This window comes from Equus quagga, chromosome 15, assembly GCF_021613505.1.
Source record: "Equus quagga isolate Etosha38 chromosome 15, UCLA_HA_Equagga_1.0, whole genome shotgun sequence".
Taxonomy (NCBI): Eukaryota; Metazoa; Chordata; class Mammalia; order Perissodactyla; family Equidae; genus Equus; species Equus quagga.
Window position 1 is genome coordinate 87,718,504 of NC_060281.1, and position 23,710 is coordinate 87,742,213.

The window sequence follows — 23,710 nt, forward strand, 5'->3', positions numbered from 1 at the left end:
GAATGAGGATGGGTATGTACAATGAGGCAGCTGCAAAAGGGGTATTTGGGAGCTTGGTCCTGAGTGTGAAATGGATAAAAATGTGATTGCAACATCTTATGTGATGTTTAGTCATGGGAGACCCTTCCAACTGGATGTGGTTTTCAGTCCTTTCAAATGGTCTTTCCCAGATGATACTGGAGAAAGGAAGGACTTGATGTGTTAACTGATTATTCCCTGCAAGGCTAGCCCATTTGGGAGGTAGTGTACTGTGGCAGTTGAGTAAATTATTCTAACCAGGCACAACAGAGTTTGAATTGCAGGCCTACCTCTAATTAGCTGTAGAACTCTGCATAAATTACTCAGTCTCTTTAAGCTTCAGTGTTCTCATGTAACATGGAGATGATAGTAATAGCACTTACCTTTTAGAGTGGAGATTGTTAGTATTAAGGGAGATGTACATGTAAAATGCTTAGCACACTATCTGGCATGTAAGTACTTGGTGAGTGTTGGCTGTTGTTCTCGCCAGTCCCTTTCCTTTACCAGGGTTCCCTGCCTGCCCTAGTCAGAGCACAGCTGTATTTCAGTGTTGGGCTGAATGTTGAGCTGAACCATGCTGCCTGCTGGGCCATTAAGCGTCTCCTTTCCTGTAGCCCAGCTTTTCTACTTGAACTGCCATGGCAGTCCTGGCCTCAACCGTATAACCTGGGCTAAGGCAGGGAGGCAAAACATTGAAGTGAGGCAACCAGTGTAATCAGAGCAGGTTTGTGTGTACACGTATGTGTATATGTTGAGGTGGGAGGTTAGGTTAGGAGGAGAGGTGGGGTCAGGACTATTTGAGAAGGTACTAAGGGCATAATCAAAGGTTTGGGGCTGGAAGTAAGGGAATTTAAAAGGATTGTTCTGATAATGGGAAATTGATTGGCAAAAATCTTTGTGCAGTGGACTGGGCTAGTAGGAATATGGGCAGAGGGAGGGTGTGGGCACATAGGTGCAGAGGAGAAATCTAGACTTGGTAACAGACTGAGTTGCTCTTTGGGAGAGAAGTCAAAGGTTATTTCAGTATGGATTACAGGGATGATAGAGAAGGGTTGTCCTTGAGAAAGTCAGGAAAGGAAACAGATTTTGCAGGAAGTCAGTTTGATTTTAGATGAAATGAGCTAGAGCTGGAGGGATGGGGATGTGGGATTATCCACATACTCAGCTTTTCCAGTACTTGTTACTCCTGCTTCCTTAGTGACAGGTGTTTCTAATAGTCTTCCTGGAACTTGGGCTTATAGTGTCCCCAGACCCTGGAAATAAGTCTCTCAGGCCTGGTATCCTATTCACTTTGCCAGGATATAGACCTTGATATCACTGGTGCATTCATGATAGAGGCCATAACCTAGAGCCTGCCCCAACTCTTTGGAGAAACATTGGCTTTCTGAGCTATGGGATTTCCAGCAAGGTTTGCTCTCCAGCCAGAACATATATTAGGTTTTGGGGGAATCCTCATGTTCAAATTCACTTTCATGAGCAAGAATTTAGTACTGCCAGGATGTTGGGGAGAGAAGGTTGCTGAAATCCAGTTCATCCAAGGCCTCAGAATATGCTTTGGATAGGCCTTCCTTCCATCATTGAACCCCTCCCCCCTTGGTGGGTCCCTGGTGCCTGAGGAGAGCATTACCCTACTTTTCCTTTTGCTTCATTTTGGGCTCGGACTTGGGAGTTCTCGGAGAGGGGCATGGTTTTGAGTTAGGAATGCTGCCTAGGGGAGGGCTGCCAAGGGGGGGGGGGGCATTCCTCCAGCTAAAGGTTTTCTTCGCTGTGAACTCCAAGACTATAGTAGTTTGGCTGTGACAGCATGGCTTGAATTTCCTGTGCTGTTACATATGCTGTTTCTTTCATGATCTTTTTTAGCACAACTAGACAGACCTACTGTCCTGTGCCATTAATTAGTTAGAATGCTTTTAGCTGTATTTAACAGCAAACCCTAATTAATCAGCTGAAATGGAAGGAAACTTGGTCTCTCACGTAAGTTGTCTGGAGCTCAGATGGGCTTGTGGGAGCTGTGATGTCACTGAGGATCCAAATTCTTTCCATCAAGCTACTCTGTCTGCTGCAGTTTGTTGGCTTTGCTGGGCAGCTGGCTCCCCTCACAGTTACAGAATGTCTGCTATAGTCCCAGGCTTTACATCAGCATCCAGAGGATAATAAAGAGGGCTGAATCTTTTTGGGAAGCCATTTCCCAGAAGCTGCCCAGCCAGTTTGTCCTTTTGTCTCGTGGCCTAAATTGGGTCACATGTCCATTCTTGAATCAGTTGTTGGGTAAAGGGAATAGAATTACTGAAAATCAGTTTACCCCTATTAAGTTATCTTTGTTCCTGGATTGTGTTTGTGCTCATTTTCAAAGGAGGGCCTTCCTAGCCCCAATTGCTTCTAAACTCATCTCATGCCTTCTAGACTTTCCAAGTTACTCCATGAGACATCTTGTTAGCTGAGATAGCACTACCTTCTGCCCTTACCCTATATGTATCAGGCTCTTAGTTCCTGGAAGACTGCATTAGTGGCCTCTTTTGCCTTTACTCCCTCCCATGTACCAAAATAGTTTTAAAATCTGTACATCTAGCTTCTGTGCTATTCTTAGCAGCACTCCCTTATTTCCTTCTGGCTCCATCTCACCAAAGCTGATGGCTTTGCCCTTTGCTTGGTGCCTACATTTGTTCATTTCTGTCCTACTAGCTTCTAGTCTGAAAAGGAATCCTTTACTGACAGCTCCAACCCCGTCCTCCCCACCTTACACCTACAACTGTTGGTTTAATTCGAAGGGGAAAGAAGTGAAAGAGGACACATAGGAAAGGGAGAACTGGATTCAGGCCTGTGTTTTGCCATTGTTACTTGAGACTGCTTTCTAGCTTCTACTTGTGGAAACAAAGCATTGGCAAAAATTCTAAACGTAGGGTCTATTTCTGAAGCTGAAGAATCACACAGAACAAATCCACTGTGGGGAAGGGAGGACTAATGAAGTTGAAGTACCATGAAGAGATAGGCCCTCATGCTCATTCCACAAAGGCAGGTTTTGTTGAAAGACGACCTGCTTTCTTGTGTACCTGGAAGTATAGGGCAGGGTGGGCAACTCCAGGTTTATTGGCAACACTCCTAACACTCAAGACTCAGGCTGTTTTTACCCTTGTGGTCAAAATCCAACCACCTTGGAGAAGGGGCGGAGCAAAATGGCGGGGTGAGCTGACCCGGGACTCTCTCCCCTCCAAACTACAACAAAGGACTGGAAAAACTGAATTTCAGATAATAAATCTAATGCCAACACATCAGAGACCTACAGTACCAAGAAGACGGAGGACAGAGATCTTGCTGCCGGCCTTGGAGGTAGCTGGAATAGGGTAGGAGAGAACTTCGCACCCTCCCCTAGAGTCTGGGATTGCTGCGTGGGTCCGGGAAGGAGTGGGGGAGGGGCCACGCAACCAGGGGATCATCCAGGACTCCCTGCACTGGTACAGTGGAAACTCGCTGACAGGGGAAAGCTTCTGTGCGCAGGGACCCCATAAACCCAGGGCCCCGGGAGACCAGAGAACAAAACTGATCCAAATCCAGATCGGTGCACAAGAAAAGCAGCCGCTCCCTCCTGGCAAAGCACACTGGGCGCTGCCATCTTGCCCGAAGGCAGAGAGCTCAGAACGCGCGGCTCTCGACCCCCATCTAGTGGCGACAGGCTGTAACTGCAACCGAATTCTACCACTATGCGAAAAAACCGCTCCTCTACCATCCAGCAATTTATAAAAAGCTCCAGACCAGAAGGAAAACAATAAAAACACAGAATTAAGTCCTGAGCACTTGGAATTAGGCAAACTAAGTGAAAATGAGTTCAGAGCAGCTATAATCAAAAAACTCAATGAGGTAGAGAGAAAGAGAAACAAGCCAATGAGTTCTGGAGTTACTTCACAAAAGAGACTGAAATTATAAAGAAGACTCAAACAATTACTAGAGATGAAAAACACAGTGGACCAGATAAAACAGAATACGGATTCCCTGAATGCCCGTGTAGACACCATAGAAGAGCAAATTAACATAATCAAAGATAGATAGGCTTGAATGGCTCCAGACAGAGGAAGAAAGAGAACTAAGAATTAAACAAGAATGAGGAAAATCTCCGAGAGATAGTGGATTCAATGAGGAGAAAGAATTTAAGGATCATAGGAATTCCCGAGAACGTGGAAAAGGAAAATGGAGCAGAAAGTGTGCTTAATGAAATTATAGAAGAGAACTTCCCAAATCTAGGGATTGACAGAGAAATGTGTGTAGAGGAAGATTTCAGATCTCCTAGATTTGTCAGTGTAAAAAGACCTACTGCAAGGCACATAGTAGTACAAATGGCAAAAATGAAAGACAAAGAAAGAATACTCAGCGCAGCAAGACAGAAGAGAATAACCCACAAAGGAGCTCCTATCAGACTTTCAGCGGATTTCTCTACAGAAACCTTACAAGCTAGGAGAGAATGGAGTGACATATTCAAAGCTTTAAAAGATAAAAATCTTCAGCCAAGAATACTCTATCCAGCAAGAATATCCTTCAGATATGAGGGAGAAATTAAATCTTTTCCAGACAAATAAAAGTTAAGGAAATTTGTAACTAAAAGTCCTCCACTACAAGAAATCCTGAAGATGGCTCTCATACCTGAAAAGAGAAAAAAGGGAGAAAGGGGTCACAAACCACAGAGTAGGGAGACAGATGGATGGTACCAGAACAGGATAGCAAATATTCAACTATAGCATTAGGGTAAAGGTAAGGAAACTACCAAAGCAAGGATGATCTTATCACCCTAACTACAAATTCATAACATGAGTTGGAATAAGAAATGAAAATAATTATTTAGGAGGGGAAGAGCAAAGGGTCTAAATCAGTCTAGGCCAAGTAAGTAAGAGACTACCAGAGAACAGACTATATTATATATGAGATTCTAAATACAAAACTTCAGGGTAGCCACTAAACTAAAAAACAGAACAGAGCCACAAAACGTAAATAAGGAAAAATCTAAGAAACCCAGCATAAGAAATTGCAGTATTAAATGGGTAGGGTAAAGCACACAGGAAAAGAAATGCAGGAAAACAAGATAATGAGTGACAGATTGACAGCATTAAGTCCACATGCATCAATAATCACTCTCAATGTAAACGGATTGAACTCTCCAATAAAAAGACACAGAGTGGCAAAATGGATTAAAGAACAAGATCCAACAATTTGTTGCCTGCAGGAAACACACCTCAGCCCCAAAGACAAACACAGGCTCAGAGTGAAGGGGTGGAGGACAATACTTCAAGCTAATAGCAAGCAAAAAGAGGCAAGTGTTGCAATTCTTATATCAGACAAAGTGGATTTCAAAATAAGACAGGTAAAGAGAGACACAGAGGGACAATATATAATGATCAAAGGGACACTTCATCAAGAAGAAATAACACTTATAAATATCTATGCACCCAACACAGGAGCACCAAGATTCATAAAGAAACTATTAACAGACCTAGAGGAAGATGTTAAAAACAACACAATAATAGTAGGGGACCTCAACACCTCACTCAGATCAATGGACAGATCATCCAGACAGAAAATCAACAAGGAAATAGTGGAGCTAAATGAAAAACTAAAACAATTGGACTTAATAGACATGTATAGATCACTCCACCCTGAAAGAGCTGAATACACATTCTTCTCAAGTGCACATGGAACATTCTCTAGGATAGACCATATGTTGGGAAACAAGGCAAGCCTCTACAAATTTTAAAAAAATGAAATAATAACAAGCATCTTCTCAGATCATAGTGCTATAAGGCTAGAAATTAATTACAAGAAAAAAGCTGAGAAAGGCACAAAGATGTGGAAACTAAACAATACACTACTGAACAAGCAATGGATCATTGAAGAAATTAAAGAAGAAATCAAAAAATACCTGGAAACAAATGAAAATGATAACATGCCATACCAACTCATATGGGATACAGCAAAAGCTGTATTAAGAGGAAAATTCATCGCAATACAGGCACATCTTAACAAACAAGAAAAATCCCAAATAAGTAATCTTAAACTACACCTAACTGAACTAGAGAAAAAAGAACAAATAAAGCCCAAAGTCCGCAGGAGAGAAATAACAAAAGTCAGGGCAGAAATAAATACTATTGAAACGAAAAAGGCAGTAGAAAGGATCAATGAAACAAAGAGCTGGTTCTTTGAGAAGATAAATAAAATTGACAAACCCCTAGCCAGACTTACAAAGAAAAAAAGGGAGAAAGCTCAAATAAACAAAATCAGAAATGAAAGAGGAGAAATAACAACAGCCTCTGCAGAAATACAACAGATTATAAGAGAATACTATGAAAAACTCTATGCTAACAGAATGGATAACCTAGAGGAAATGGATAAATTCCTGGACTCCTACAATCTCCCAAAGCTCACTCAAGAAGAAGCAGACAATTTGAACAGACCAATCACAAGGAAAGATATTGAAACAGCAATCAAAAACATCCCAAAGAATAAAACCCCAGGACCAGATGGCTTTCCTGGGGAATTCTACCAAACTTTCAGAGAGGATTTAATACCTATCCTTTTCAAGCTATTCCAAAAAATTAGGGAAGATGGAACACTTCCTAACACATTCTATGAGGCCAACATCACGCTGATACCCAAGCCTGACAAGGACACCACGAAAAAAAGAGAACTACAGGCCAATATCACTGATGAACATAGATGCAAAAATTCTAAACAAAATTTTGGCAACCAGAATTCAGCAATTCATCAAAAGGATCATACATCAGGATCAGGTGGGATTCATACCAGGGACACAGGGATGGTTGAACATCCACAAATCAATCAACGTGATATACCACATCAACAAACTGAGGAATAAAAACCACATGATTATCTCAATAGATGCAGAGAAAGCATTTGACAAGATCCAACAGCCATTTATGAGAAAAACTCTGAACAAAATGTGGATAGAAGGGAACTACCTCAACATAATAAAGGCCATATATGACAAACCCACAGCCAACATCATACTCAATGGGCAAAATCTGAGCACCATCCCCCTGAAAACAGGAACGAGACAAGGATGCCCTCTATCACCACTCTTATTTAACATAGTACTGGAGGTCCTGGCCAGAGCAATCAGGCAAGAAAAAGGAATAAAAGGAATCCAAATAGGGAGAGAAGAAGTGAAACTCTCGCTGTTTGCAGACGACATGATCTTATATATAGAAAACCCCAAAGAATCCATTGGAAAACTCTTAGAAGTAATAACTACAGCAAAGTTGCAGGGTACAAAATCAATTTGCATAAATCAGTAGCATTTCTATATTCTAATAACGAACTAACAGAAAAAGAACTCAAGAACAAAATACCATTCACAGTCACAACAAAAAGAATAAAATACCTTGGGGTAAATTTAACTAAGGAAGTGAAGGACCTATACAATGAAAGTTACAAGGCCTTTCTGAGAGAACTGGATGATGACATAAGGAGATGGAAAGACATTCCATGTACATGGATTGGAAGAATAAACATAGTTAAAATGTCCATTCTACCTAAAGCAATCTACAGGTTCAACGCCATCCCAATCAGAATCCCAATGACATTCTTTACAGAATTAGAACAAAGAATCCTAAAATTCATATGGGGCAACAAAAGACCCCGAATTTCTAAAGCAATCCTGAGAAAAAAGAACAAAACGGGAGGCATCACAATCCCTGACTTCAAAACATACTACAAAGCTACAGTAATCAAAACAGCATGGTACTGGTACAAAAACAGGTGCACAGATGAATGGAACAGAATTGAAAGCCCAGAGATAAAACCACATATCTACGGACAGCTTATCTTCGACAAAGGAGCTGAGGGCATACAATGGAGAAAAGAAAGTCTTTTCAACAAATGGTGCTGGGAAAACTGGAAAGCCATATGTAAAAGAATGAAAATTGGCCATTCTTTTTCACCATTCACCAAAATAAACTCAAAATGGATCAAAGACCTAAAGGTGAGACCTGAAACCATAAGGCTTCTAGAAGAAAACACAGGCAGTACACTCTTTGACATCAGTATTAAAAGGATCTTTACAGACACCATGTCTTCTCAGAGAAGGGAAACAATAAAAAGAATAAACAAATGGGACTTCATCAGACTAAAGAGCTTCTTCAAGGCAATGAAAACAGGATTGAAACAAAAAAACAACCCACTAACTGGGAAAAAATATTTGCAAGTCATATATCTAGAAAGGCTTAATATCCATAACATATAAAGAATTCTCACAACTCAACAACAAAAAATCAAACAACTCAATCAAAAAATGGGCTGGAGACATGAACAGACATTTCTCCAAAGAAGATATACGGATGGCCAACAGGCACATGAAAAGATGCTCATTATCGCTGATCATCAGGGAAATGCAAATCAAAACTACACTAAGATATCACCTTACACCCATTAGAATGACAAAAATATCTAAAACTAATAGTAACAAATGTTGGAGAGGTTGTGGAGAAAAAGGAACCCTCATACACTGCTGGTGGGAATGCAAACTGGTGCAGCCACTATGGAAGACAGTATGGAGATTCCTCAAAAAATTAAAAATAGAATTACCATACAATCCAGCCATTGCACTACTGGGTATCTATCCAAAGAGCTTGAAGTCAGCAATCCCAAAAGTCCTATGTACCCCAATGTTCATTGCAGCATTTACAATAGACAAGACATGGAAGCAACCTAAGTGCCCATCAACAGATAAATGGATAAAGAAGATGTGGTATATATATACACAATGGAATACTACTCAGCTGCAAAACAGAACAAAATCATTCCATTTGTAATAACATGGATGGACCTTGAGGGAATTATGTTAAGTGAAATAAGCCAGCTAGAGAAGGATAATCTGTGTATGACTCCACTCATATGAGGAATTTAAAAATGTGGACTAAGAGAACAGTTTAGTGGATACCAGGGGAAAGGTGGGGTGGGGGGTGGGCACAAAGGGTGAAGTGGTGCACCTACAACACGAACGACAAACATTAACGTACAACTGAAATTTCACAAGATTATAACCTATCAAGTCAATAAAAAAAAAATCCAACCACCTTGCCCTTCACCTGTGAATCAGAATGGCCTAATTATTTGACCCTCTAGCATCAAGTCAAAGTAGCTTTCATGGCCCTAAATGGACAAATATTGAGAACTAGGGCAAACTGAGGAGTCTGAGAAATAAGTATTGTCACCTCAGGTCAGTAGGACCTTCAGTTAGGAAAGGGGACTCAAGATCACAGTTATTATATTCTGACAGAATCCTTTTTGCCAATGCTGTGCAGGTAGTTAAGGTGAATAATGAACATAACTGTGAGCTTGATACCAAACAGCTTAATCTCAAATTCGTGTGCATGATGTGCAATAAGCCAAACACTGAGACAGTGGTGCTTGGAGATGGAGAAAGATTTATTCGAATTGGCCAAAATGAGTAGTTGGCAGCCTGGGTTTGCTCAAATCTACCTCCCCAAGAACAGAAAGCAGGGGGGTTTTACAGAGCTAAGGAGCTTGGCAGGAGGAGCTTCAGGGAAACAATGGAGTCACTCCCGATAAGCCCCTGGGCAATCTGACTTCTGGGCTTCAATGGCTGCTGGCTGCTGAGGGCGGCTGCTGAGGTTGGGCCATTCCCTGATCCCAAGAAGGCATTCTCTTTTGCAAAACAAGCTCACAAAGCCTCAAGACCCCTGAGTCACCCCAGCAAATTGGTTTAAAATTTACAGTACCTCTCAGGTATCTGGCTTCAAGCTGAAAAATGAGATACAAAATACAAGGAGTCTGTTAACACAGGCATCAGAGTCTTGAGGGAAGTTCTATATGGAAAAAATTAGATTTTAATGGATTAAATCAGAACTCTAAGGCCCCAATTTTCCCTATAGGGGACTCTGAGCTGGAGAACAGGATGCCAACTAACTACTAACTTCTGCCCCAGTAAATGTAGATTTGTTTTGGAGAAAACACCATATACATGATTACCTAATGAACTGTTTTCACTAGGTGGGTTTAATCTTACAAAGTGCATTCTATAATCTAGTATTAGCTGTAAGGCTACATATTGGGTCAGCCCAGCCAGTAAACTGGCCCACTGGGGTCTTTAAGACTCAAGAAAGAAGACCATAACTTCCTCCTTCTAGATGAGATACGAGTTCAGTTCCATGAGTTTTAAAGAAAAAACGTCAGATTATTTCCCTCAAGGAACCTACTGAGCCTCACTGGACAGCTGGTTGGAAACGAGGAGGAAGGGATTCAGAAGAAATAAACACAGCAATGCCATTCACTTCATTCACACACTTAGCATATGCAACTTTAATCAACCAAAGAAAAAGTCCCAAATGTACAAGTGAAAAAAATCCAAACTGTTGACACAGGCTTAACTAATATCAGCTACTTTTATGTACAGCTGTATAAGTTCAAAAAAGCTATCCTATATGTATATACAAAAGTTGTTTATACACAGGTCTGTACATAAGGGTCTATACATTTATTTCCTCAGAACCCTTAGGTGCCACCTCTTGGTGACACCAACACTTCATTCACATATCTTACAAAAAAAGACTGTTTCCAGGATTGACCATACTGTGCATCCTGTATTTAGACTCCACTCGATTGGTTAAGATCCTGCTGTCATAATGCAGACCACACCAGGTGCCTGGGCACCCCCAAGAGCTTCGCACAGAGTGCTCCAAAGTAAAAGCCCGTGAACCAACCCGAGATGAGGGAGCAGAAATCCTGTCCAGGTGCCACCATGGGTCTAGGCTTAGGTGAGCCTGCCTGCCCTGCTCACTGTCGGTATTCCAATTCATCTACACTGATGACTTTGGCGGGCATGGAGGGCAGGGGCTGCTGTAGCACATCTGAGCCAAACCATTTGGCAAGGCCCACCGGGGAGCTGCTCCTCTGGTTGGGGCGGTGCTCCAACTGGGAGTGCATATGGGGCAGGCCTGACCGGCTGGGCACATTCTGAGGGGTCGTCTGAACGCTGACAGCTGCTGCCTGGGAACCAGAGCCTGGAGGATGAAGAACTGCAGGGATAGGAAGGAAGGATTATCATTCAGAGTATCAGGGGAAAAGTAGTCCTATATCAGGCCCTGCTTCACTCAAACTCTATCCATACAAGTCCAAACAGACTTCTTTACCAGATAATTCACATAGGGCTTCTGTAGGAAATTCCTTTGCAAAATGCCAGAAGACAGTAACACCTTGGAAAGCTGAGCTATTCAGAAGCCATCCATATTGAGAACCCATCCTAGACGACATAACCACTACTTCCCATAGCAAGCAGCCACATCACAGAAGCACTAACATTAGCTGGTCAGAGGGCGTCTACTCTGGGCAGTCCCTATGCTGAACCTCTGTCGGAAGGATTCTTGGCCGCCTCTCCTAAGAGGCAAAGCACAAAAAATGTCAGAGCAAACTTGGCTCTCCCCCCATCTTTACAGGAACAGGAATTCCACACACCATAGAGGTTGGTTTACTTCATCCTATTCTCTGGTTACACCCTTATCCCAATCTTGCTAGGATAAATTAAAGAATGAATCATCAGTGTCAATTCCCCTCCCCTGGAAACTGGTCCAAAAGCTTTAAGCCTGTGCAGCCCATCCTCAGCTCACTTGGCCCATTCCTAAACCCACCTGAGCGCTGCAGCTGCTGTTGCATCATTGCCAGATGCAGAGGTGTCCCAGGACGAGGGTTTAGGAGAGGGTGACTAGCGGCAGGTAAAGGGTAAAAGGGTTGACCCAGGATTGGGCCAGATATTCCCTGTAAGTGAGTCAGGTCCATCCCAGCAGGAAGCACACCTTTTTGGCAGAAAAAAGAAACTAGTGAGAAGTTATCTTAATCTACTTGGAGATTTTCAAGCTTGACTTACAGTTTTACTGATCTGAAAGTTAATTAAGAATAAAGAATGCTCAAGCTAGGTTCCTAATCTTTTAAAGGACTAAGGGAGGATAGATTAGATTGGATCCACTGCTCATCAGTGAGATATAAAGGTCTAGTAACATCTTTCTAGGGATGAAAACCTCTCACAGTATAGCACTTCATCAGTTTTAGCAACTGTTGTCATGCCAGGTCAGAAACTCACCAGCTTGCAGCAAACTTGGAAGATGCTGTGGATGTACTCCCTGGGCCAGCATCCTTTGGACCAACCCTGGGTGAAGCTGATGAGCAGGCCGAACGATTGGGACATGGGGGACAAGAGGAACTTGGTGGATAGGGCGGAGAAAAGGTGTTCCTGGAACTGGGGTTGCCAAGGTGGGTGTTTTTCTTCCAGTTGCTTTAGGTCGATAATCTTGTTCTTTGGTGTAACGGTTGGTCTGGGATAGCGGGGTTGAACATGAAGACCGTTGCAACGTTGACAGTTTGGGATTTGTGGTGGGAGAAGCGTCTCGATCAACATTGGGCACAGAGTTGGATGACAGGAAGTTCTCTATAAGGATTGAGACAGAGAATATTTTAGTATTGGCAATCTTCTCCCAAACACTTTGTCCTCCCAATGATCCAGCAAATCTCATTTCTTAAAAGCTCACAATCCTTATTTGAGCCCCTAAACAAATCAGAGAATTGCATCCTAGGGACTATCACTTTGCCTTATGAACAGACTCAGTCAAGGTCACAGGGATAGTTAGGGAGAGAGCTGAGACCAGACCCGAAGTTTTTCAGTTTTCCAACACCTTTCTGTAACAGAGTCTATTTTTGCTACACTCCAAAAGACCAAAAGCTCTGAAGTTATACATGATGTAACTCTAAAAAGCCCATGTCTTTATTCTTATAATCCTCCCAACCCAGGAATAGCTATGGGCAAGTGACCTGACATGTCAGGTCTGGTGGTTTAATTCAGTTGGCCACCTTGCTCTGCCCATATAGCTGTGGTCTGGATCCCTGTGGGAACGAGTCTCATCCTAGTCAGCTGCTTGGGATTAAAAATCAAGTGAGTAAAATTATGCAAATCCATCAGAACAGAAAGTTGAAACAGCAATTACAGTCTGGTGAAGAAATCAGAGTGGCCTAAAATTTTAATTGGACCAACAGGATTTCCTTCTGTTTCCCTCAGAAGCTTTCTCTTGGGCAAAAAGCTCTCAGATCAATACTCTAGACCTGTGTAAACCTAATTTATGAGAATTTGTTTCACCATGTCCTTAACAATCCCAAGTGTCCTTAATCCCAAAGCCTCTCTCACATTTTCTATATACTCTTTCTTTTCTTTTTTTTTTTTTGCTCAGGAAGATTCACCCTGAGCTAATATCTGTTGCCAAAAAATCTCTTTTCTTTTTCATGTGGGCTGCTGCCACAGCCTGGCTGCTAACAGTCAAATGGTATAAGTCTGTGCCAAACTTAACCACTAGGCCACCGGGGCTGGCCCATCACATACCCTATATACTTTTAAAAGGCTCTCCACACCTCCTATATGCTTCACCCATTGCAGTTCTCTCCAGTGACCACAGACTGGAGAGAACCTTTTAGAAGTAATACTGGTTGAACTATATTAATCTGCCAAATAAATGTACCAATAATTCAACTTTGAAGCCTAAATAAGGACTCTAAACTAAAGGTTATTCTTCCTAATACTAGCACTCATACCACTATTAGATTGGTCAGCATTTCAAGTGGCTAAGCGACTGTGAGCTGGTCCAACCCTTCTGTCAGACACAGAACTGTGGTCCAGAGCAGCCCAGGGTCTTGCCCAGGGCTTTGCAGAGAATCAGGTGAGGCTGGTCAGCACTCAGGCCCATACTCTCTCTGTCACATACTTTCTTGGGCAGTATAGCTCTGCAGTACCTTCACTGGCCTTCTGAATGTCCTCTTTATTGTCACCAAGAGCTGCTTTTCCAGATGCTGGCTCCTCCTTGCTTTTCTCTTTGCTCTCGTACATCTTACGAATCACTGAGGTAGGGGTAAAGGAAGGAGAAAGCTGCAGAGAAAAACAATTAGTATTAGCACATTCTCTAAATGCTTTTCCCTAATCAAGGCAGGCTTAACTGGACAAACTATTCAACAAGCTGCAGAGTCCCTTTATTGGCCACACATGGCAGAGGCCAACTCCCACGTTTCTGTCTCTAGTTGCAGGAGGAAAAGAAACAGGGGGGGCCAAACAGGTGGTGTCCCAAGTGCATCACCCCTTGCTCACAACTCACTTTCATCAAAACCTAGCTTTAGTTCTAGCACAAAGGTAGTTAAAGCACAGAACTTCAACCTACCTGTGTGGGTGGTGATAGGGACCTGCCTGTGCAGCCTCCACTTTAGCCACTTCCCCAGCTTGGGCCAGAAAGAGGGGAAGAACATTGCCAGAAGTATACCCTGGAGTAATAGACCTTCCATCTGGGAAAGGACATTTCAGAGGCAACCTCAGAACCTAAATTTCCCTGTATTCCTAATATTTCCCATCTTTTTTTTTTTTTTTTTGGAAGATTAGCCCTGAGCTAACTGCTGCCAATCCTCCTCTTTTTCCTGAGGAAGACAGGTCCTGAGCTAACATCTGTGCCCATCTTCCTCTCCTTTATATGTGGGACGCCTACCAGCATGGTGTGCCAATTGGTGCCATGTCTGGACCTGGGATCCAAATTAGCGAACCCCGGGCTGCAAAAGCAGAGTGTGTGAACTTAACCACTGCATCACTGGGCTGGCCCCTAATATTTCCCATCTTAAGTTGGCTACCAGAAATCCTAATTATCATAATAGTCTCCTCAGTCCTTACGACTCACCATTTGAGGTCATTTGTTCCCACCTCCTGTCAATTTGTACTATTTTTTTGGTGAGGAAGATTGGCCTTGAGCTAGTATCTGTTGCCAATCTTCCCCCTTTTTTCCTCCCCCCCATCCCACAGCCCCAGCACATAGTTGTATATCATAGTTGTTAGGTCACTCTAGTTCTTCTACGTGGGATGCTGCCACAGCATGGCTTAATGAGTGGTGTGTAAGTCCATGCCCAGGATCTGAACCAGTGAATCCTGGGCTGCCAAAGCAGAGCACGTGAACTTAACTACTCAGCCACAGGGCCAGCCCCCTGCCTTGAATTATTATGTATATGACTTTTCTCATTAAACCACCTCAAATTCTTGATGGCAGGTAACAGGGCATGAAGTGTGAACAGAAAAGCTCCTTTTAAATGCTGCCTTCAAGGTGCTTTGTGCAAAGACCCACCTGGAGTCCTGAAGCACAGAGTAATACTTTCTTCCCCTTGTCTATCAGCTCTAACTAGGTGATAAAGGTGTATGGGGAATGAAACTTAAAAAAAAAATAATGCTGGTAAACGAGTCAGTTGTAAACCTAGACTTGTCACCACAAATAAGCAAACCCCTCTGTCCAGCCTTAATTCATAGCATTGAGATACAAATCTGAATTTGTGAACTCCCCACCATATTTCACTGGACTCCCCATGGTCTGACCCCAGTTAGCCCATCCGCTTCACCTCCTGTCTTTTACCAGTCTGTCCATGTCTCCACCCCCACCCCCACTGTTCATTTGTTTGAACACACTGTATCTCCTGTGTACTCTGGTCTATACTTTAGATCTGCTGGAACACACTTTGCCCAATGTTGGGGCTTCACTAGAATCCTAAGAGACTATCCTGAAAGGGGAAGACCTAATAAATAGGCAGGTGTGAAGGATTATTAAATCAGTTATTCCCGTGGAAGGCACTCAAGAACAATTTAAGGGTGCACCGTGATACAACACAGGCACAACCACAGGGGGAGAAGCCTAGAAGTCATTCACAAAGGCAAAGGTCACTCACCATGCTTGTGATGGAGGCAGCAGGGGAAGAGGAATTCCCTCGGTGCACGGGTGCTGGTGACTTGGTCACTCGCTGTTGCCTGTGAACAAACCAAGTATCAGTGTGAGCCCCAAGTTGCTCAAACTCCAAGTCCTAAAACCACATAATACTCAAGACCACCCTCGGACTTTAACATCCCGTTTCCCTTATCCAATTCAATTTCCCATGCATGTAATAAGTGCCTAATATATGCAAAACCACATGTTAAGTTCTGAGGGAAGACAAAAGCCTAACAAAACATGGTCCTCGGACTTGTAAGTCTAGTGGGGGAGACACTTAGTAACCTAGGGCAAACCAAGGCATGTAGATAGTAAGTACCAACAAGGTCTAATGGGAAAATGAGGGGTAGAAGGAATGACAGGATACTCCTAACTGAAGGGACTCTGGGAAGGAACTGCATTCAATTGGGTGTGACCAATGAGAAGCTACAAGATGGAGAACAATGATTCAGGTAGAAGGAACAAGTACAGGGCCTTGGGAAGGCCTTGGGAATGCAGGAATATCCAGGGAAGGTGTATAGTTTATTGCAGACTATAGCAGTGATGGAGGCTAGGGAGGGCCTTCATTCTGTGTGCCAAACGGTAGGCAACACTGACAAGCAAAGTGCCTGCAGAGAACTGAAGCTCTGTGAGACACTGGTTCAAATCAGATAGAGCGCCAAGAGTCTCAGCTATTTTAACACCCAGTTATATGTGGTACTCTCCATCACTCCTGGTCTAGACACAAGGTTGATCACAGGCCTCCCAAATAAAGTTTAAAAGAACACACCTCCCTTCTCTCCCCAGAACTTCTACTCATTCTCCCTTAACTTGGAAGAAAACAGGAACCAGCTGATGAAGATGTAAACAGGCTGAGAGAAGAATGAATTATGTGAGCTCACTAGCTAATGAAGGCTTCACTGCATTTCAGCCATGTCAGACCTTGTACCACAAAAGCCAAAGCCCAAGTACAGTCAGTGATTCTGGAACTTCTCTGACTCATATAAACAGATGGGAATTCTAAACCCATGGCTTCTTTCCAGTGTGTACCAGGCAAGCCTCAGTGCTGTCACGCTGAGACTCTGAGTATGACAATGAGGGGAGAGACAGATCAGTAGTATTTGGAGTGACTAAGAAGTAAACCCCAAATCTGGTGGTTCCACATGACCTATCACTTATTCCTTCTGATAAACATATCTGAGCAACTACTATGTGCTAGACACTGTTTGAGGTGCTGGGGATACAGCAGTAAACCAAACAGACAAATCTCTGGCCTCGTTATATTCTTGTGGTGCAGGCTAGAGAGGGGTTACTATGGGAGACAGAAAAAAAGTAAATGGTGTGCTAGATGATAAGTACAATAAAAAAATAAAGCAAGGCAAGGAGAAAGTCATGTCTGTTGGGGGACACAACTTATAGGGTGTTCAGGCAGGACCTGAGGGGCTGACATTTGATCCAAAATATGAAGGCTCCACTACACTGACTTGCATCTCCTTGCTAGTTTTTAGTAGGTCACATTTTAAAAACCTAAGTTTCTATATCTGTAAAAGGCAGTTATTTACTCCATCTACCTCACAAGGTTGTTGCCAAGAGCAAATAAAGTTCTGGATATCAGCAGTGCTTTGAAAGTCAACAAATCATGTCAATGAATATTAGGTAACTACATTATATTATAGACAGAAATCCAGTGACGGGAGCTCAGCAGACCAGTTGTGAGCTCTCTGTTTAGGCTGAGGGCTACTATAGATAGGATGCATTCATGCATAGGTACAGGGTACTAACTGGTCTCAATGTTTTCTGAAAGTGTCAATGTATAAAACCAGATGGAGCAAAACATTGAGACACTGGTATCGTGATTTTAAGAATCGTGTCAAAACAAATACTTCTTAATTACCAAGTACAATATGGGCAGGACTAAACTGTAGTGGTTCAGGGATCTACATTTAGGTGATAAAACCCAAAAAATGAAGGTGGTGATTACTCCTAAAGGCTGGACAGTGGTCATTTCTGGGGGAGAAAAGGGATGTCATTGGGACAGGGCACATGGGTAGTTAACAAGCGAGTTTGCCTTATAATAAGCCAGACATTTGTTCAATGCAGTTTTCTGTATCTGTTTTATTTTACAACAAAAAACAATATGGCTACCTCTTTCTCCTCTATCTTATGGTTCATTTCATTACTTGTTGCAACTAGCAAAAAGAACAGGAGGAGAGTGAAGCCAGTAATCATTTGTTAACAGCTCTGACCAAAAAGAGGACCCATCAGCTCCTTGATCAACAAACCTGCATCAAGGGACAGTTTGATAACTCAACAAGGAATCTGCTGGGGAAGAAGCCAGGTAGAGTTTTACTTTTCATCATCTCATAAGCACAACTGCAAATAAGGAGTTATGCTAGTTACATTTGTAAAAACAAATCCTTTAAATCGAGAATATAAATAAAATTATACAGGATAAGAAATCTATGCCCCTGCAGTAGAATTCAATCATGTTATTTTCCTCTACTGACCATTTGGAGTGAGAGAGAATTCTCATCACAGATTGTATAACATATCAGTGTGAACAGAATCACACTGTGGATAACTGATCTGCTAATCTGAGGAAAACTAATTTGCAAATCCCCACAAAGGTAGGATTAGTAACTTACCTGTTTCTGAATCCATCCCTGGTTCTGTCTACCTGTGGTTTGCCAAAACCAGGCTGGTAAAAGTTTGCTGCCTGCACTGCAAGGTCATGTGGTAGGGCCAGCCCCTCCAAAGCTGCCTGTTGCAATTCTAGCTGGTTCATCTGCTGAACAGAAGTGGCAGAGGAGGATCAGCAGAAGAACGAGGACAGTCAATGAACTTTTGTACAAATGTCTCTCTGCACTCTCTTAGAAAGGTATGTTTAAACAGCAGCTGAGAGAGATTAGATACTGCAAACCTAACTAAATTGTGCTGCCATCCACTGAACAAGATTTTAACTATTTAAGTATGACTTCAATTGTTCACCAATTTTTTAACCTTCCCTGAGCTTGAATTATATAGTTCAAAACCACTTCCAAGCATTGCAGCAATTTAACTCTCTATCCCAGAAGCAACAATAAGGGTGAAAAGCAAGCTACAGATTGAGTTTGAGAAAGAGCTCAGCCGGACCTGGGCTGTGACAGGGCTCATGGGCTTGCGCATGCCTTGGAATGGATCTCCGAGTAGCTGCTGTGGTCCTGATGTGAAACCTGTTGGGAAGTTACAGTTATCAGTGAGCGTCAAGAAGCACACGTCCATCAGAGAGGCATTATAACTAATGCATGCTGCTCCTTGTTGAACACCGTCTCTTTCTGGAAGTACTGACTTCCTGGGCTGATGATGTCCCTCCCCTCTTCTTCTTTGCACCCACAGTGGGCTAGTGAACCTTAATCAGAGCACATTCAATGACTCAAATTGCTGGTGCATCCATCTTCCCCACTAAGCTGTCAGCTTTGTCCCTTTCAGAGCTGACTCTATCCAGGAGAGAAGAACCAGTGATTTGACCCCTTATCACAAAACTAGCTGATACCAAAGCAGAGGTCAGTGCTCTGAGGTTCACACTCTTGCCATTCTATCTCACTAGATGTGGAAAGAAGATTACAAAAACTTCCTCTCAAGGTATGACAGGCAGGGGCCAGAGTGGCCAGCAGCCTAAAGTAGTCCAGGGGGGCAGGGACACTATGAGATTCTGCCTAACACTTTGCTAAGACAGCTTTCTGAAAGTGGTTTTTCCATTTACATTCTGAATTAGTCACAAGACCTCACAGCTGATTGTGTACCAACTTCATCTGGTTGGTAGAGAGCCACTAACTCTTGACTTCTATCTAGGAAAAACCTAGGAAGCCAAATTAACTTTTTGGATTAAATTATCAAAATAAGGAAGAAGACTAACGAGCTGGATCCAATTTAGATCAATCTCAAGAGAAAGAAAAAAACAGAAGACTATAACATGAGCATATTTATCTAGAAGGGCAGCTGGATAATAAACTATATTCCACATTTGCGTCCCCACCACTCCATGAAAAAAGTATGATAAATTCACATTTCTTTTTAAACCCTTCAAGGATATCCATGAAGAAGACTTTGCCAGTTCTAGGGGACAGACCTTTGTGTGGCAGGGAGGGGAGATGGACAGACATCGATACACAAGAGTATTTACCAATTGGTGATGGTATTCTAGGACGAAGGTAATCTGCTGAAGCTGCTCGTGTTTGAAACACCTGTGACAAGGGAGGAGAGGGTGCTCTTTGGCCCAGTAAAGGTGTTGTAGGCTCCAAGCTCCCCATAAGGCCACTCAGAAGATTGGAAGAAGCAGGTCTCTGAACTGGTGGACCCAGAAGTTCCTAAAGGCAGAAAAGTCAAATCCTCCTGAATAAACCTAGTTCTTTTTCCTTGCCAGAGGCTAGGGACTATGGATTAACTTTTGGAAGTCAACAATGAATCTCCATCATGCTCCACTGAAGGACTTGGCACACGTACGTGCAATACATTTCTCTGAATGTTCAGCTGGCAACATCTGCTTTAAATTAGTGCTACAAATACAGGTAGATACTTTAAGTTTTCATATAAATTACAAACCTGCAAACTGGAAATCAAGGGCTGACTTTGTCATTTTTTTTAGCCACTTCCCCAACCCCACACTGAGATTAACAGTGATACAGAACTATGTCAGGCAGCGACATCATATCCTTGATTGCCAGGCAACATGGATCATTCTCTAAGGCCCAAAGGTGGACCACTACACACAACCAGTTCAGAGGACTACTGTTTAGGGCTCCGAGGCCTTGGTAGAAGATTGTGAAGTACCTGCAAGATGTTCTTAGGGGCAGGCTGGCCTGGAATCTCAGCAGGGGACATCAAATGGCTTTCAAGGTTTCGCTAAAAAAAGTCAAAGGAAAACTGGTTTTAACCTTCTTACATACTTATCTTGCAGATTAATTGGGGACCACAAGAAAGCATTAAAAATTCCCCAGGGAGATGGCACTTAATAGCAGGATGATGTACCACTCTCTCATCACACAGGTCCCAAAGATCTGGGAATGAAAAGAATCTTCACATGTACATGCAAAGTCCACTCAGAGACCCTCAGACAAGGTCTTTTCCTCCCTGTAGTAACTCTAGTCCATTTTCACTGTTTCTAACACTGTGACCAAAAGAGAAAAGGAACATGGTGAAACAGCGGAGCACTTACTTACTAAGAAGCCACAAGTAGGAAATTTTAATAATTCATAACATTTCTTTTTTTGCTTGAGGAAGATTAGCCCTGAGCTAACATCTGGGCCAATCCTCCTCCATTTTGTATGTGGGATGCCTTCACAGCATGGCTGATGAGTGAAGTCGGTCCCCACCTGAGATCTGAACCAGCGAACCCGGGCTGCTGAAGTGGAGCACAGAACTTGAACCACTCAGCCACAGGACTGGACCCTAGATTTTAATTTCTGAGACAACCTTGGCTACTACTATCTTTAACAAGATTTAGAGACCACAGATGGTACTAAAAACCTAGCAAACAACATGCCAGTTTGGCCAGAACTGTTATATTTCAGAGTCTCATATTTTAGAAAATTTAATCTTTATTTTTAAACAAGCTGTTCCAAAATGGGTCTCATATACAAAGGGAAATTCAAATCCTTCAATTTTTGCTCTTTTAATGAGCAGCAGTTATGTTTTGTATCCAACTTGCATTATCTCCTGCACTTCAGGACATCATCCTTGTGCTCATTTAGCTCTGCCTGAAGTGCTTTCTCTGGTACTAGATGGAGCTGCCAAGGTCCACAGCAATATCCTCGGGCATGACAAATAGCCCAAAGATATCCAAGTGTTTTATTGTTGGTTTTGGAATTGGGATTGACCACAGATGATTTTAGTAAGAGATCTCTTCAAGAGTCATTTAATTCCATCTAACAAAAACAAATAGGCAGGTTTATATTACATGACTTACTATATTTGGAAGAGAGAGTCTACAATTCAATTTGAAATGGAGTTTAGATTCAACCAATATGCCCTATGTTGGGTATGAAACAATATGGTTGAACGTAAACGTATGGAGGCAGATCAGAAATAGTATACATGATACACACAGTCATAGTAATTCAAGAGTTGATTTTAGCAGCAGACCATGACTCAACATGTAAATCAAGCAATAATTCGGGACAATACCTGGTGTGTTTTATTACATTACTCTCCTTGATGCTTTCTTTTCTAGGTTAGATCGAATTTGTGTTACTCTTTGCCTACCAACTTGAATTATATCATCCATCCCTTTATGCAGGTGTTTGAGGCTCATTCCCTTGGCTGAAACCAGACATATTTCAGAGCACTGAAACCCTAACATCAAACCAGTTATTCTCAACTCAGGGTCAACTGTGTTAATATGAAACCCTAGAATCATATCTGAAACAAAATGTTCAGGTAAACTGTTGAATCCCCTGCTCGCATTTCTTAGTCACACTAAAGGAAAGAAGCTACTTACAATATTCGACCCTTACCACGGCAGTCAGCACTCAATCACCAAGACACAAAGGTAACAAGAAAGGAAAACAGGATAGTTTGCAATCTCAATCTGGTCCTCCTTTGAAAGCATTTCTACTTAATAATTCTCTGTATGGAAATAACTCTAAAGCAGTTTACAAGAAACATCCCCCTATAACTGGCATGGTATGGTGCTGAGTGAGTCAGTCCTAGCAGTAAGGCCAGGAACAACAGCACCTCTGTCAGAATCTCTGTTGCTAACCGCTGGTCAGATAAACACCAAAAATCAGCTGCCTTCCCTCGGTACAAGACACAATATCAAACAGCTATTGCTACCGTCGTTAACTTGTAGTTCCCAGATAAAAAGGTGTCAGAAGAAAACAAGAGGCAAAACTCAGTTTGGTAAATTTGCTAGAATTTAGCAACTAGAATAAGTCTATGTTTATGTTTTTATTATTCAGATTTACCCTGCTTCCCCTATCACTTTGTATCATCAAGGGATAGCAATACTGACACACAGGCCATGGCTGAGAACCACTCTCTAAGGTGTTATGACAAAGACCAGCATATGCTACACACTTGCATTTACTGACATGCAATCACTTTGTAATCCAATTTCATGCCTAAAAGTGTTTTACAAGTTTGGAGTCACAGCTTTTTCTATTAGTAAATTAACAGAAGGCAACTGTCTTGAAAAATCCATCTCAGATACTTCACAAATGATTTGTACAACTGCCAACTGCCTAATCAAGAAAGCAGGTAATCACAGGTATCTGGGTGTAATTAGAAGGTGTGACAAGAAAGATTTTACTAGAAAAACGTAGTAAGTTATTTTAACTTAAGTAGCTGAATAAACAAAACTTTCTCTGGCGCTCATCCAAAAAGATATTTTTTACACTTTTTTTCAGCAGTGACTTAAAGTTAATAAAGTTACATCTGCATCTCTCAGTCTTTGTGCTGTCACCCACAATACGGAGATTAACCAGAAGCCTACTTTTTCTAGTAACAAATAGCATAGCAATAATTAAAGAACACACAAAAGCGTCACAGACCAAATGACTACTGAAGAATTTCCAACTTACTCAGAATACCTTTTTAAAAATCCATTTATTATGGTGGGAAGTGGGATAGAAAGAGGGAAAAGGAGAAAAGGTTGGGGTTTGTGCCAAATACTTACGCTGACTTTGGGCTGAGAAGGCAAAGTCCCACTTGCCTTCATGGTGCTCACTAGCTTGTTGAACGCAGTCATATCTCCATCTTTTTTGAGTTGTCGATTGCTGGTTACAGCACTCAGGGTCTCCTCTAAGTGTTCTGCCATGAAGGGAGTCGAATTCTTCACTTGCTGGTCCACCTTCAAGCCTTTGAGCCCTGCTTCTACCTCTTCCACTGAAAGCACAACCCCTGAATGTGCTGGAAGGTTGAAAAAGTACAGGTTAAGCCAAGCAGAGGAACATGTGGTA

General features: G+C 42.3%; 1 protein-coding gene across 5 annotated transcripts in view; it reads right to left on the minus strand.

Moving 5' to 3' along the window:
- Positions 1–9,481: 9,481 nt before the first annotated feature.
- The window catches only part of EIF4ENIF1 (eukaryotic translation initiation factor 4E nuclear import factor 1), a 45,162-nt gene continuing 30,933 nt past the window's right edge, over positions 9,482–23,710 (minus strand). For 3 of the 5 annotated variants that reach the window (XM_046640065.1, XM_046640064.1, XM_046640063.1), the window contains exons 10-19: positions 23,428–23,660; positions 20,586–20,657; positions 19,939–20,122; positions 18,909–18,988; positions 18,422–18,564; positions 15,760–15,838; positions 13,807–13,939; positions 12,113–12,457; positions 11,664–11,828; positions 9,482–11,054 (exon numbers count right to left, since the gene is read on the minus strand). In XM_046640065.1, coding sequence (XP_046496021.1) covers positions 10,813–11,054; positions 11,664–11,828; positions 12,113–12,457; positions 13,807–13,939; positions 15,760–15,838; positions 18,422–18,564; positions 18,909–18,988; positions 19,939–20,122; positions 20,586–20,657; positions 23,428–23,660 — 1,676 coding nt within the window. In that variant the 3' untranslated portion in view covers positions 9,482–10,812. The remainder of the gene's footprint in view (positions 11,055–11,663; positions 11,829–12,112; positions 12,458–13,806; positions 13,940–15,759; positions 15,839–18,421; positions 18,565–18,908; positions 18,989–19,938; positions 20,123–20,585; positions 20,658–23,427; positions 23,661–23,710) is intronic. The other 2 variants (XM_046640066.1, XM_046640062.1) reach the window with 2 other exon arrangements.